We start from the raw sequence: 14,537 nt of genomic DNA, 5'->3' as shown, positions 1-14,537 counted from the left end.
TATAAAAAGAGGCTTTAAATTATTACCACAAATCTAAATATATAAAATTACTTGTCCTGACTGACTTACTGATTCATCATTGCCCAGAGCAAACTGCTGAACCTAAAGAGGTGAAACTTGGTACACAGTGTACGTCATAAAAGTGCACACTAAGAAGGGATTTTTGGAAATTCCCCTGTGGGGGAGGGAGAGGCTTAATGCTTAACCTGAATAATGGCTTTTACTGTACTATTTTAGATGCAAATTTTTGTTTTTAAGTACATTTAGTCTTTATTGAGTTGTGTATTTATTGAGTACTTAGGTGTATTAAATTGATAACATTTCAGACATTGTTATAAATATTTTTATATATTTTGATTTTTTAACCAAATGTTTGAACCGTGTTAAATTTGATATTGCATATTGGTTCGATTATAGAATGATTGTAAATGTTCCAGAAAATTGATCAGGTTGAAAACGTTCGTTTGAAGCATAAAATGATTCTCAGCAATAAGAGGGTATGTGTTATATAACAATCACTATGGTTGTCAAAGATTACTGTTGATAGTAATAACTTAATTTCCAAACGTACAATATTTACCAAATCATCCAAATCGCTTGCCCAAGCAATGCTGGGCTCATTTGTTAGTCTATTATATTTGTAATTTTTAATCTAAAATTATCATGGTCATCCATTTTATCCAAGGTTGCATTGGTCCACGTTACCTCGGATAATCAGGGTTTTACCGTATTTGAAAAAGACTTCCAAATTATTTCTGGCTTTGTCACTTTTTTCAATGATTGACTAAGAAGAATATTCTAAAGAATATTATTTAAATTTTAAATGACAAAGTGTTCTTAAGCATACAAGTGGTACAGATATGGAAAAATAGAGTACTTGTCATGACTGTTGCTTTTCCTAAAATTCAATATTTTCCATCTTTTATCAAACTGCAAAACTTAGATTATATATATTTATTTTATGGAGGATGATTCAAATGCCTATTGATGTTAAATAATTTATTCGAGTAATTTTTTATCTAAGAAAATATCCCAAATCAAAAACTTCTGTCTTTGTTACATAAACTACATAAAAAGAAAATTTATAAATATGAAAACAGTGAAAAATACCTTGATAACTGTTTCTATCTTGAATTTCCTGAATATCTTAGACCCCTTTTATTATGTACCAAGAAAAAAGTAAGGTAAGATTTGTTACAGCTGTGGTTATATCTTATGCAGGAAGCATTATAATTTCATAAATATTTAAATAAAAATGTGTATGTATGTACAGTATATATGCAGTAATGACCTTACTGCTAGTTATAAGCTGCTTATATTATTATTTGAATTTTTCAGTTTGTTATTGTTTATAAAAATAAATATTTTATACTTAAATGTGATATAAATTTGAAAATGTTCAAATTTATAACTTGAACACTTAAAGGTAAAAATTCAATTGTTAGTTCCATGTTTTTGTTACAAAAGAATTGAAACCTCTTTATTATAAACTGTTTAATAAAAATATTAAAATGGAACAGATATAACAATGAATAAAGTTTCTTCCAATATTGAGCTAGTGATCTTTATCACATTTTTCTTAATTATCTGCAATAAACAGAGACCAAGATCAATAAATCAATTCATCTTATTAGCCTATATCAGCGCTGTCCAACTTATCATAGCCCGCGGGCCATATTTTTTTCACCAAACATTTCAGGGGCCAAGAAGGTTGATAAATGAAAAGTCAGTTTATGTTAATTAAAAAAATATTTTATTTATACTAAAAAGAAAACTTTAAAATATTCGTAATATATTAATGAGAACATTGTGGCCGTAATTTTCACATAGTAAAATAATTTTAATATTAATAATAATAATTTAGTAACATAAATTTATTCATAGTAAAATGTACTCGCGGGCCGTAAAAATAATTTGGTGGGCCGTATACGGCCCGCGGGCCGCCAGTTGGACAACCCTGGCCTATATAATGCATTTTGTATTGGTATTTTTCAATCCCTCTTCAAGCTACAAATTTTAAGAAACTATATATTAAAAAAACATTTAAATTTACAAGTATACAAAAAACCTCACTGCTTTGTGTTTCACTATCTGACTTCACATTTGTGACACCTTTTATGGTTCTTAATGATGTCATACCATCTGTTATCAATTTCCATCCCATTATTTAGGTTGATAGAATTTTGACAATAGATAATATTATCCATTATCAAAATTTTATCACCCTAAATAATGAGATTTTTTTAACATATTTTCTTAAAATTGTATTTTACATTTAAAATTTGTAGCCTGAAGAGGGATTGGAAAATACCAATCTGAAATACATTATTAAATAGGCAAATAAAGTGAATTGATTTATTAATCTTAGTCTCTGTTTATTGTGGATAATTGGGAAAGATCACTAGTCTCAATATTGGAAGAAAGTTTTATTCTTTATTGTAGTTGCTAAAATTAAGTACATTTTCAATTTATATTTTTGAAGTTTCAATAAAATAGTTTTTCATTTTATTCACTTAAAAATTGTTATAATTTTTACTAAGTATTCTTGATAAAGTTTTTAATTTATTTATTTTAAAGTTTTTCTGAAATGTTAGATGTATAATAATTTAGATAGGTTCTAGTGTTGATGATAAAAAGATCTATACCATAGAAACTTTACGTTCTTGGGATTATGTTCTGCAAAATTGTGGAAAAATGGAAATTGCAAATACAGAAAGGAAAAAGTTCATTGAAAAAATTAAGCTAGGAAATTTAAGTAATATAAGATTAGAAAATTAAAAAAATATATATTTTTATATAAAGAACTTTTGCTAACATTTTTAACTTTTTCTTCTTTAATGTATCTTATGATAGATTTATTTACAATGAAAGTGTAATCAATTGTAGATGCTAATTTTTCTCTCTTCAAAATTAGCTAGTACTTTAATTTTGTCTTAAAGGAGCATCACTGTTTTAGGCTTTTCAATAGTTTGCTACTAGAGTGTTTAGCTGACTTAAGTTTGTTGATTTATAAAGATAAAAAAAAATAAAAGTCTACTTATAAAACATGTCACTGACATTCACAATACATACTTATATAAAGCATGATATTTACTATCCTAATAAGAGCTCATGCTGTAATAATGCAAGAAACTAAAGATAGTATATTTATTTATTAATGCAGTGTTAAAATTGGCAATATAAATTGTATTCTAAGATAAAAAGTATTAAAAATTCTTTGACTGTGTATCTATTGATATGTTATTTTTGTTAATCCTTCCACAAATAAACTAATTTTAGCTTTGTGACTATGATAAATGTTTGCAAATGTGTGTAATTTACAGATAAAGAATGCATGAATATAGAGCTTTTGTTGTATATCTAAATAAAGTTTGGAAAGTAAAGAGATTGAAAATTGTAACATTTTTTTTTCTATTTATAAAAGATTCAAATACAATTTTTGTATTATTTTTTATATGTTAATAGACACCAACATTCTTCATTACTGATAAATTGAAGAAGTTTTTAGTGATCATGATGATTGCATTGCCAGTATCTGCATGTGTTGTACAAATTGTTAAAATGGGAGGAGATTATTTTTTCTTGTATTTGTGGTTATTCTCTGTGGCAGTTACTTTGGTAAGTTTATTGAAATATAACTTTTTGCTTGTTACATTTTTAAAATTTATTTATATATGTACTCTTTTTGCTATCAATACACTCTTATTTAAATATGTATTGTAATAAAATTCTAATCATTATATCCACAGTCCTTTCCACCAACCAAAGCTGAATATAATTGGGTGAGAAATGGCTATAATGTTAATAATTAATAGACAATTTGGCATTAGAGGTAGATGTTAGGCACCATCTCTTAATAAATTTAATAATTACAATTAATTAAATAATTTAAATAATAATTTAGAATTACTGGAAGAAAAGAATCGGCCCAAAGCGGGACTCGAACCTGCAACTTCTGCTATCCGTGCAGACACGTTACCAGTTATGCTACCTGGACCTTCGGCCCGATCTCCTCTTCCAGCATATATAAGCTATAACCATTGACAGTTATTACAACGCCAGCTGGGGACGAATTCATCGTCCACAACGTGCAACCCAAGGCACTCAACCGGTCATCGCAAACCCCGGCAAGGCGTATATAAATAATCAAACATCTTTACTACACCTGATACACTTAAATTTATTAAGAGATGGCACCTAACGTCTACCTCTAATGCCAAATTACCTATTAATTATTAACATTATAGCCATTTCTCACTCGATTATATTCGGCTTTGGTTAGTGGATAGCTTAACTTGTATCGGGTGTTGTAAAGATGTTTGATTATTCACGGTCCTTTTAATATATAACTGTTTTATTATAATATACAAAAATAAATTGTAAAATCAAAATGATTTTGACAATTTCTGTTCATTTTAAAATGACAAGTTTAAAGAAAAAATTATTATTATATAAAAATTTAAAATTATACAGTTTGGAATTAGGATGAACAAAGTATTTTTCAGAACAGAAAAAACTTCAGGAATGTGGATTACTGCTGTTTATTTAGTTTTTGTTTACTGATCCTTCAGGTATAGGATTCTATTTGTTTCAATACAACAGTTTTAAAATACAGTAAAACTTTTTTACCACTCTGTTGGAAAATCAAAAGTGGTTACATATGAGAAGTGGGGGAAAAATCAGAGCTTCCTGGAGGACCTGTGTTGTGGAGGATTTAAAGGAAATATGTAAGGAAATTGCTAAATATATGAGCACCACAATCCCACAGTACATAAACTATTATGCAGTTGTAAAATCAATATAGTTAGAATGAAGGCACCAGGAGTGTATAGTGTCCCAGTCACTGATGAGATTTTTAATTGTAATCTAATTTACATTGGGTCCACCAACAGATCACTAAATAAAAGATTGATAACACAGGTATAACATCAAAACGAAAAAACTCAAAAATACTATATTCATCTTGAACTGGGAGTTAAAGTAAGTTTTGAACAAGCCAAAGTTTTGAACAGGCAGAGTGACCATAATTGTTATGTTGTTATATCAATCTTAACATCATTCAAAATCTGAAATTGTAGTTAACACTGTAAAATATAAATATATTTAAAATTTATAATTTTTCAATCCTTATTTATAAATTTTATCTAGAACATGCATTTAAAATTTCCTAATATTCCAAATTCTTGAATTTGTAATATTTTGTGTACATTCTAAAATAGAGCGCACAAACTTTAGGTTGTAACTTTGGCTTGATGCTAGCCTATAAAATAGACCAAAAACAGTCAATTCATTAAAGTTGTGCTGGATTTATAAAAAAATTAAGGTTATTTGTTTATGAAATGAAAATATAGTAACACAGTGCTGTCTGCTTGCCTTGTATGTAATAGTTATATACTAAGTAGACGGAGTATTCAAAAGCAAGCCAATTAAATGTTGTTAATTACAAAGATTGAAGTAAATAATTAATTATAGCATTAAAATTCCTTGAGAAGCCAGTTTACAGAATAACTTTGTCTCTGTAATACCATCTACCACCATGTAGTTAGAGTTTTGGACATCAGGGCCAGACACCAAGTTTTGTTACTCTAATTGGCTTGTTCACTGTTACATGAGCTCATAAGGATCACATCCTAGAAATATTTGAATACCCTACTCAGTTCTTGGAAACAGTGAAAACTTTTTACAATCAAATTTTTTTCAGTCTAGTAACAAAGTTTTTTTTACATACATAAAACAGATTTTACTATAAAAACAAATGTAACTATGTGACATTTATCTGACATAGTTTAGATTTTAACAAATTCTGCCAAAATGAAGAAAATGGTTTCAGTACTGTGTAATTCCAGTTTATGCAGGTTTTATGTATAATGAAAATAATTTGTATGTAATTTTTTGAATATTACTTTCTCTTTTTTTTAGATTTTGGTAACTGTTTATCTTGATTATATTGCACCCTTGTTTGATAAATATGAACCACTATCAGAAGGAAAATTAAAATCTGATATTGAAGAATTATCTGCTAGTATTAATTTTCCATTAAAGAAGATATATGTTATTGAAGGTAAATAAAAACTCAATATTTCTTAATTAGCTGATTAATTATATAAAAAGTATATTATAAATTCTCATTCTCAAACTATGTTAACTGGAAATAAAAAAAAAAAAAAGATAAATGTTGATCTCTATGATTAAATACTATAAATATATTAATACTGTTCTGCAGAATATAATATCAGTATATTTGAATAAAACTATATAGTTAGAACATTCTTTGTTTAAAATAAATTTAGTATTTATTTTAGAGTATTAAATTGTATATTATTGGATTATTAAAATCTAACTAGTTTAAAATTTTTAAGTGAGCTTGTTTTTTAAACCTTTTGTACATTGATTATTTTTGTTTTGCTGTAAGATTGGTTACTGTAATAAAAAACCAACAATACTTTTCGTAAGAAAGGCAACTTTATTTTCTTTCTATTAGTAGGTTCTTTCATACATATGCCACAATATAATGCCTTTTTTTCACCAGTTTCTTGAAAAATGTTAAATTGGGTACAATTTATGAATTTTTAACATCACTTCATCACAATAATCACTTCAACTTCACTTCAAATAAAATTAAATTTTATTTGAAATGTTCTCGTTATACTTCTATTTTATTATACTTTCATAAGAAAATTACTTTAAATGTGAATAAGAGAAATTAGAATAAATACAGTAGAGCGTCGTTTATCCGAAAGCCGATCAACCAAAACGTCGGTTAACTGAAAGCTTTCCAGTCGGACTGTGTCGTGCTGAATCGAACGTTTTTGATACTAGATTAACTTCTAAAGTACAATTTTTTTGTTTTTATATTTTTCAATATATTTATTTTTTGTTTGTACAAAATAAAGAAATGATTTTTAATGATATAATAGCCACGATTATTATTATAAAAATTTTTGTTAGGCTTAAAATTGACAAAAATTTAACGCGAAGTGACACACAACGGAGAAAAATTTCAACATGGGATAGGTTAATATATTTTTTCATACATAATCGGTTATCCAAAATATAAGTTATCCGAACAACCCAAGTCCCCAATTGATTCGGATAAACGACGCTCTATTGTATTTTAGTTTTCTAGTTATTTGACTTGATAAAAAAAATTTCCTTTGAAACAACATCAATAGCTTAATTGACTGTAATTTATTTACATTAGTTAATATGTTTAGTACAAAAATAGTAAAAACAAAAACAAATCTAAAAATTTATTTTTAGACTAGAATTAAGATAATTTTCATTAATTAAATTATGGAATTTGGCTATATTGAATTTAATTAAACAATTGGACAAATAGAGTTCTAAGTAACATTCAACAATTAAACTGTGTGGTAAGCAGATGATGTGGATTCAGGTTTTGCTTCATGTAATTTTTTCCTGAATTTTCTCTATTGAATCAAATTCAAAATTAATTTATAATTAATAACAATAATATGAGTTTGCTGACTTACGAGGGGGGGATCAGTTAGTCCCATGTCAGGAGTGGTCTAGGGTCTTTTCGCATGTGGGTGGTGGAGTTAGAGGTAGAGATGACACATGTCCTTACAAAACCATTTATTGTGAATCAAAAGTAACTTACATAATAAATAACTCACTACTCACCACACTGGAATTACTTCAAAAAATTACATACTCAGAACCTTTTACAGTGTGATAACACAAATATCGACAAACAAATGTTTTTGAACCCCTTCTGGGCTCTGCTTGTATAGGAGGTATATTGATTACATCATTTTTTGGAAAACCGCATTGGATGTAACAACCTTGGTCGATTCTTTTAACAATAACCTCTACGGGGTGACACTGGAAATAGAGCAATCTAACCCTTCCGAAGTGCACTTTCTGAATATAAAAATTTAAAGTGGAAAGCTTGGGCATCCACACTTCAGTATATCATAAACCCAGATCTACATTGTTGTACATTCCTGCTGGGTCCTGCAATCTGGTTACATACAAGACTCCAGCCTTTAGAGCCTTAATCAGAAAAGCCTTTACACATTCTTCCAACATCCAGACTCGTGATACCGAACTAGCGTATATAGTCCACTTAGCTACTGAGCACGGGTATCACAAAGGTATACATAGGCTGATACATCATCAACGTATATATTCAGAAAACGCATGGGAATTGGACCAGCATGCTGATAACCAACCGGAAGACATAGAATGAATCTCCATCACATACAACCCGTACTTAAGATCTCTATACACCAAGGTTGCCAGGAAGCGCCAGCTACGTCTTGCTTTCAGGAGGTGCCCTACTATTTTCAACATCCTACATAATGGGAAGGACCCTCCTAACCCCAACAGATGTCCCAGAATCTATAGTCCCTTTAAGGGATAGTAGGTGCGATAGGAGCCTGATATATATAGGCTCTACTAAACTATCCACGGGTGTCAGATTACAAGAACATCAAGCGGACATTCATCATGGGAGAACCTCCATGGCCCTCACTACGTATGTAACCAATCCAGACTTAGTAGCAGACTTCACCCAGGCAAATCTCCTTCACAATGCACCTCCCATTGAACACCTCAAATGGTTGGAGGCTACGCACATCTTTAAATCGTCCATCACCAGCACGTGCATAAATTTTAAAGAGGAGATGGTTTTGTCATTGGCCTGGCAAGAGTTAATTCACAGCACACTCTAGTCACCTGTTATACACGTTTTTTGTAAATCCTTTCGAACTACGATCAAGCTGATATTTAAATGACATGCCAATCAAACTGATATTTAACGGCAATCGAGCATCCATCTAGAATCGATTTGTGACCTGAAGCAGAGCCCAGAAGGGGTTCGAAAACATTTGTTTGTTAATATTTGTCACACTGTAAAAGGTTCTGGGTATGTAATTTTTTGAACTTATATAATGCTAATAAACAGTTTGTTTCTGAGGTCACGACACCAATCGGGGTTTGAAGGGGACAACGTTCATGTTTCCACAGAGATTATTTCCTCAGTTGTGTGGCTGGATGTGTTGACAGATCATTTAAAGAGTCTGACAGTTGATAGTTGGCAATGGAGGGAGATGACTGATGATGGTCTTGGGCAGTAACATTGCTGAGTCTGTCCAGAAGTGTGGGAGACTCAAGTTGGTAGCTCATAGAGTGGTGTTATCCAAACAGTAGCTATTTCATTGTTCTGGATGGCACAGATTCGTCACAGAACAAAATTGATGAAAACTGTGCTTTGACCTTGGATTTTGGGGTTTTTATAGTTTATTTTTCTCTCTGTCTGTCTTTTTGATTGGCCCTACATCCCTCATTTCACTTCCTGATTTGCCACTCCTCTGTCTCCAGGTGAAAACCAAGACCTGTTTGGGTCATGAGAAAGGTCCATTTCAGAGTCTACCTGATACTATCTGTCAACTCTGACTGGGAGATGTTGAAACTGTGAAACCTGTGCTCGTATCTTACTCCATTATTGCCTTTTCTTTGACCATCATCCTTTCCTGTTTTCCCAATTTTCTAACTTAGATCACTTATATATGAGCATTCTGTCAAAATTTCATATCTCCGAGTCGACATTCCACTATGATCTATGACGTTGTTTATCTCCACGTTGCATTTGCTTTGACTACTACAGTTTTTTTTCCTCTCTCTCTCTCTCTCTCTCTCTTCTCTCTCTTACATAACTTATGCAACCTTTGTTCTGATTTAACAGTAACTTTTCTTTTTTTTAATAGTGTATAATTAATTTGATTTCAAACCTTGTCTGGAACCTCACAATAACATAAGTTAGTGGTATAACTGTTCTACTTTTAGTAATTCTTGTATATGCATGTAAATACAAAAAACCAGCAAAAAATGAATATATTTAAAGAAAACATATGTTTTCTTTCATTTTAAATGGTCATTTTCAAGTTAGAAAAATGTAGATATAAATAAATGTGTATTTTAAAAATAGAACACCATACAAATTTAAAACATGGCATTGTCGTGAAATGTGCATATGTACTGTACAATGCTGCATTAACATTGTGCTTCAATCTGCATATTACAATATATAACAATTTAAAAATTAAAAGATTTTACAATATACTAAATAAAACATATATGCCTTAATACAAGACTTATTGGAGGTCATAGAACTACCTTCCACGTAGTTGAGAGTCCATCTCTTTTATAATTAAATTGCCGTACCTGTTTTTAAGGCCTTGAATATTTTGATTTGTTCAAGATACTTCATGCTGGCTGGGTCATCACAGTGGTGTAAGATACAGGCATTATAAAATTTAACATGAACATTGTTATCATTGGCAAAACTAGCCAGTGCTGTTGTGGAGAGTCCCTTCTTTGTATACTGATTGTTCCCAAATTGTACACATGTTCCATAATCTTTATGTTCAGGCATTGAGTAATGGGCTCCAATATAGGATGTTTCACCCTATGATCTTGTATAGGGATAGTATAGCTTCCCAGCAAGCAGCTCCTTTCTATTGGGTCTTTATCATTTCTGATACTTGAAAAAATAATAGGAGATCTCCTGTATGTGATCTTGTTATTTGTGGAGTGGGAAATTTCCTGATAGATGTTAGCTAGGACCTTATTATACATAATGACCATATGTGACCTGTTGTCTGATTGCAAGTGTTCTATGGGTTATTCTTGACATAAAATAGGAGAGTTAACTAGTTGTGCAAGGATATCCATGTTGTCTGGCTATACTTGAGATGTAATCAAGTTCTATTTTCCTATCTCTTGCTGATGAACAATGCATGTAGATGCTTCTTATAAGGGCCCTAAAAGTGGCAATCTTATAATTGAAAGAATCATGTAATCAAAGAGTGGCAAAAACAAAACAACTTTGCATTGTCATTGACAAATTTAGATTTTTACATAAACAAGTATGAGTACTCCTTGCTGGGAAGTATGAGACTTGATATACAACAAGACCATCCCCCAGTTTAAATTACAAGTATACAATACTATGTAATCAAAGTTAAACATATCATATAAAATAGTCAATCAGCTGTTGACAGCCACCATACGTTTAACATTTTGATTCTACATTTTTTTTTATACATATTATTTCATGTCTTTGTGAGTGTAATAGATACATCACATAATAATGTAATATTGATATTTTTATACATAGTTAGTGAATATTTATTCATGGGCTTATTGATTCCATAATTTAAATTGTCTATTTATATGATATCCTCAACTTTGGTTACAAAGTATTGTATACTTGTAATTTAAACTGATGGATGTCTTGTTATATTAGTCTTGTTATACAATGTTTTGTATAAAATCTTGTAGACCAAATATTCTAACTGAAGAGGGCCAAAATGCATTTTAGTACTGGTTTAAAGAATGTATATATCTTATAATTATAGATTGAGCTATTTAGCATTTATTATGTTAATAAACTCTGTAGATATAATAACAGTAGTATTAAAAATTTTAATAAAATTATGTTTTGTTTTTGAAAAAATAAGTTATCTTTTGCTCTGCAACAATCTATTTAAAAGTAAATCAATTTCTAGTAGAATAAATGAGCACAAATATGATATTAAAAAGAAAAAATAGTTCTCCACACTAGCAATATATTGGGTTAGAGGCTAGGTTGATGAAGCAAAATTGATAAAAGTGAACTTTAAAAGAAACAAGACAAGAACTTTAGAGATACTTGAAATTTGTAAAGCAACATTGGGCAAGATCTGTTTAAACTGCAAAGATTGTGACTTGTTATCAACCACTTGGAGGCCATATTATGACAACTCCCAAAGGAATGCACAAATGTAATAGTGCACTTATCATCTGCTTCTCCGTTTTTGTTTATATATGTTACCGGCAAAATGTTCCGATTTTACGCCAAACTAGTTTTGCCTACGCCAGACTGGTTTGGCGTAAGCATGTCAGGTCAAACTAGTTTAGAATTATTATTCAAGTATATTAATGGTTAAATATATTAATTGTTAAAATAAAATTAAAAGGCAATCAATTAGATGCACAATATTTATTCAAACATAGTCTACTTAATTATAAAAAATGGGGTTAATGTTACCCTACGTATCGAAGGTTGGCGGCTCATCTCCGAGTCCAACAATCAGTAAACAGGGAACAGTGGGGATGTGTGTTCTAACCTAACCTAACCTATTCTAATAAATTACCATAATTATTAAGTAGATTATGTTTGAATAAATATTGTTCATCTAATTGATTGCCTTTTAATTTTATTTCAACCATTAATATACTTGAATAATAATTCTAAACTAGTTTGGCCTGACATGCTTACGCCAAACCAGCAAAACCCGATTTTACGCCAAACTAGTTTGGCATAAAATCGGGTTTTGCTGGTAACATATATAACAAGTAATTATTTTAGATGCAAATAGATTTGTTGTTAAATTAAAAAGAACAAAACTTTTTATATAAATTCAAATATCTGCATACCACACCAGTATAATAATAATAATAATAATAATATAACACTCTAAAACCATAACCAGTGCAAAGTAAGGTTAAGCAACAAATAACAAATGTTTTCTTAACTCTTTCCAATTTCTTTGGGTTTTTTAATTTGAAATTAGCTGGATCTTCTAAATTCATTCTAAAATATAATATTCAAATATATAATCAAACTGTAAGATGAAGAGTTTGAACAAGGGATTTATGCACATATGTACTCCTGTGTTACCCTTAAATAAGATTGTCAATTAAACTCTGCTGCCAAGGCCTTCTTAACTTCTTTTGAGTTCTAGGAAGAACTCTGAAGGAGTTAAGAAAACGTCTGTTATTTGTTGCTTAACCTTACTTTGCACCAGTTATTGGTTTTAGAGAGAGTTATAAATTCCAAAATTTAAAAATCATGGTAAATGTATTTTGAATTGTGGGTACCGAGGAGGGAGTACGAGGTCAGACCTCTGTCTAATTTCGGCAACAAGTCGGAGGGACTTGCCCACGTGTCAGAGATGGCTTATTTGTCGGTAGGGATCCCGTAGGGACGGGACTACTTTTTCATCCGGTCGAGTGTAGGAGGGAAGGTGGAGTCGTGGTAAGGCGATAAGCGAATATTCGAGCAAACAAGACACCATTTAACAGGATAACAACGATTTAATGGAAACCAAAATATACGTTACAAAAATCTGACATAAAAGGGGTGACATATAAAAAGCTATTTATCCCTATCACGCGAAGGGGGAGAGAGAGTTCACATAAATGGGTTCCATACCTCTTGGACAATCAGTAATTCAAATATTCTGTCGGTCACAAGGATCGGTAACTCTTGAGGCACTACGTAAAATATTCCCTTAGGCACACAGGACAAAATGGACGAGATCGCGACCTGATCTAAATCGATGATTGACTCCCCAGAGGGGGGGAGGAAGCCTCTTATATAGCTTTTTGCTGGGAAAGTTGGTCACGTGCATGTGCTTAGGCCACAGGTGTTCCCGGGATTGGAAACAATACGGCGAATTTGGGCGCTAACTATAAACTTAAGTTGCAAGATGATCTGTACTCAGCGTAAGAACAATGGATAGTTGACAGTTATACGGCCGGGGACGCATATTTTCTCGTCCAGGACCGTTTTTAGCCAGGATGTTTATATCCAGGACCGTTTTTAAGGCAGGATGTTTATAATAGGAAAATTTTCGATTTAATATAGGGAATAATTTTATTATAAGTCGTGTTATATTTGGATTATATCTGAATATAAAGGGGTAATTATTAATTCGGATATAATTTAGTAAAACTTTACGTCAAAGGGAATTTCCAGATCTCACAGAATGTTCTAATGTTTCAGAAATAGAACAAAAGATACGTAATGTATATGTAAGCTTATTGATCTGTAAAACAGTTTGTAAACATTGTCCAAACATTAAATAATTGTGCTGGAAAATGAAAAGGTTGTCTGTGTGATATTTTTGAATGAATATATTTTAAAAATTTATACTATATTTAGGATCTATTTATGCCAAAATATATAGTACACATTCATTTCATAATTTCATCATGTTTTTAAAAAAGATTAGTGAACTTCTTTTGTTTCTGGCCAGAACAATTAGTAAAAAAAAAAAGAGTAAAATTTGTTTACATTAACAAGAGTGTACTGCATTTATACTATTTAAGTAGCCAGATTGAATTATTTTTTAACATATAGTTGTTAGATTTTAAGGTTATTTTTGTATTAAAAAATAATAAATACATTTAAAATTAGGTTCCAAACGCTCTGCTCATAGCAATGCTTTCTTCTATGGATTTTATAAAAACAAAAGAATTGTTTTGTTTGATACTCTTATTAAAGATTATGAGTCTAAAGAGGACAAGGAACATTCTGATAATCAGGTAAATATAGTTTGCTCAAATTTAATTTTAAATGCTTTTAATTGTGTAAATAAAAATCTTAACTTGTTTTTCTTGCAGAATAAAGGTGGTTGTAATAATGATGAAATTCTTGCTGTATTGGGACATGAATTGGGACATTGGAAATTAAACCATAATTTAAAAAATATAGTAATTGCACAAGTATGTATTTGAAATATATT

General features: G+C 30.4%; 2 protein-coding genes across 3 annotated transcripts in view; both read left to right on the top strand.

The window, feature by feature from the left end:
• LOC136990754 (HIG1 domain family member 1A, mitochondrial-like) overlaps positions 1 to 14,537 on the top strand; it is a 330,009-nt gene that overhangs the window by 21,447 nt on the left and 294,025 nt on the right. The gene's annotated exons all lie outside the window — the stretch shown is intronic.
• The window catches only part of LOC136990723 (CAAX prenyl protease 1 homolog), a 46,394-nt gene that overhangs the window by 24,015 nt on the left and 7,842 nt on the right, over positions 1 to 14,537 (top strand). Inside the window, exons 5-8 of one of the 2 annotated variants that reach the window (XM_067289147.1) lie at positions 3,466 to 3,618; positions 5,920 to 6,061; positions 14,210 to 14,337; positions 14,416 to 14,517. In XM_067289147.1, coding sequence (XP_067145248.1) covers positions 3,466 to 3,618; positions 5,920 to 6,061; positions 14,210 to 14,337; positions 14,416 to 14,517 — 525 coding nt within the window. Of the gene's footprint in view, positions 1 to 3,465; positions 3,619 to 5,919; positions 6,062 to 14,209; positions 14,518 to 14,537 lie in introns of both variants that reach the window. The other variant, XM_067289146.1, reaches the window with a different exon arrangement.

Source organism: Centruroides vittatus, unplaced genomic scaffold (genome assembly GCF_030686945.1).
Source record: "Centruroides vittatus isolate TY-2023 unplaced genomic scaffold, ASM3068694v2 contig_134, whole genome shotgun sequence".
NCBI classification, from domain to species: Eukaryota; Metazoa; Arthropoda; class Arachnida; order Scorpiones; family Buthidae; genus Centruroides; species Centruroides vittatus.
Note: the sequence above shows the minus strand (reverse complement) of the source record. Positions and strands in the feature narration are given on the sequence as shown.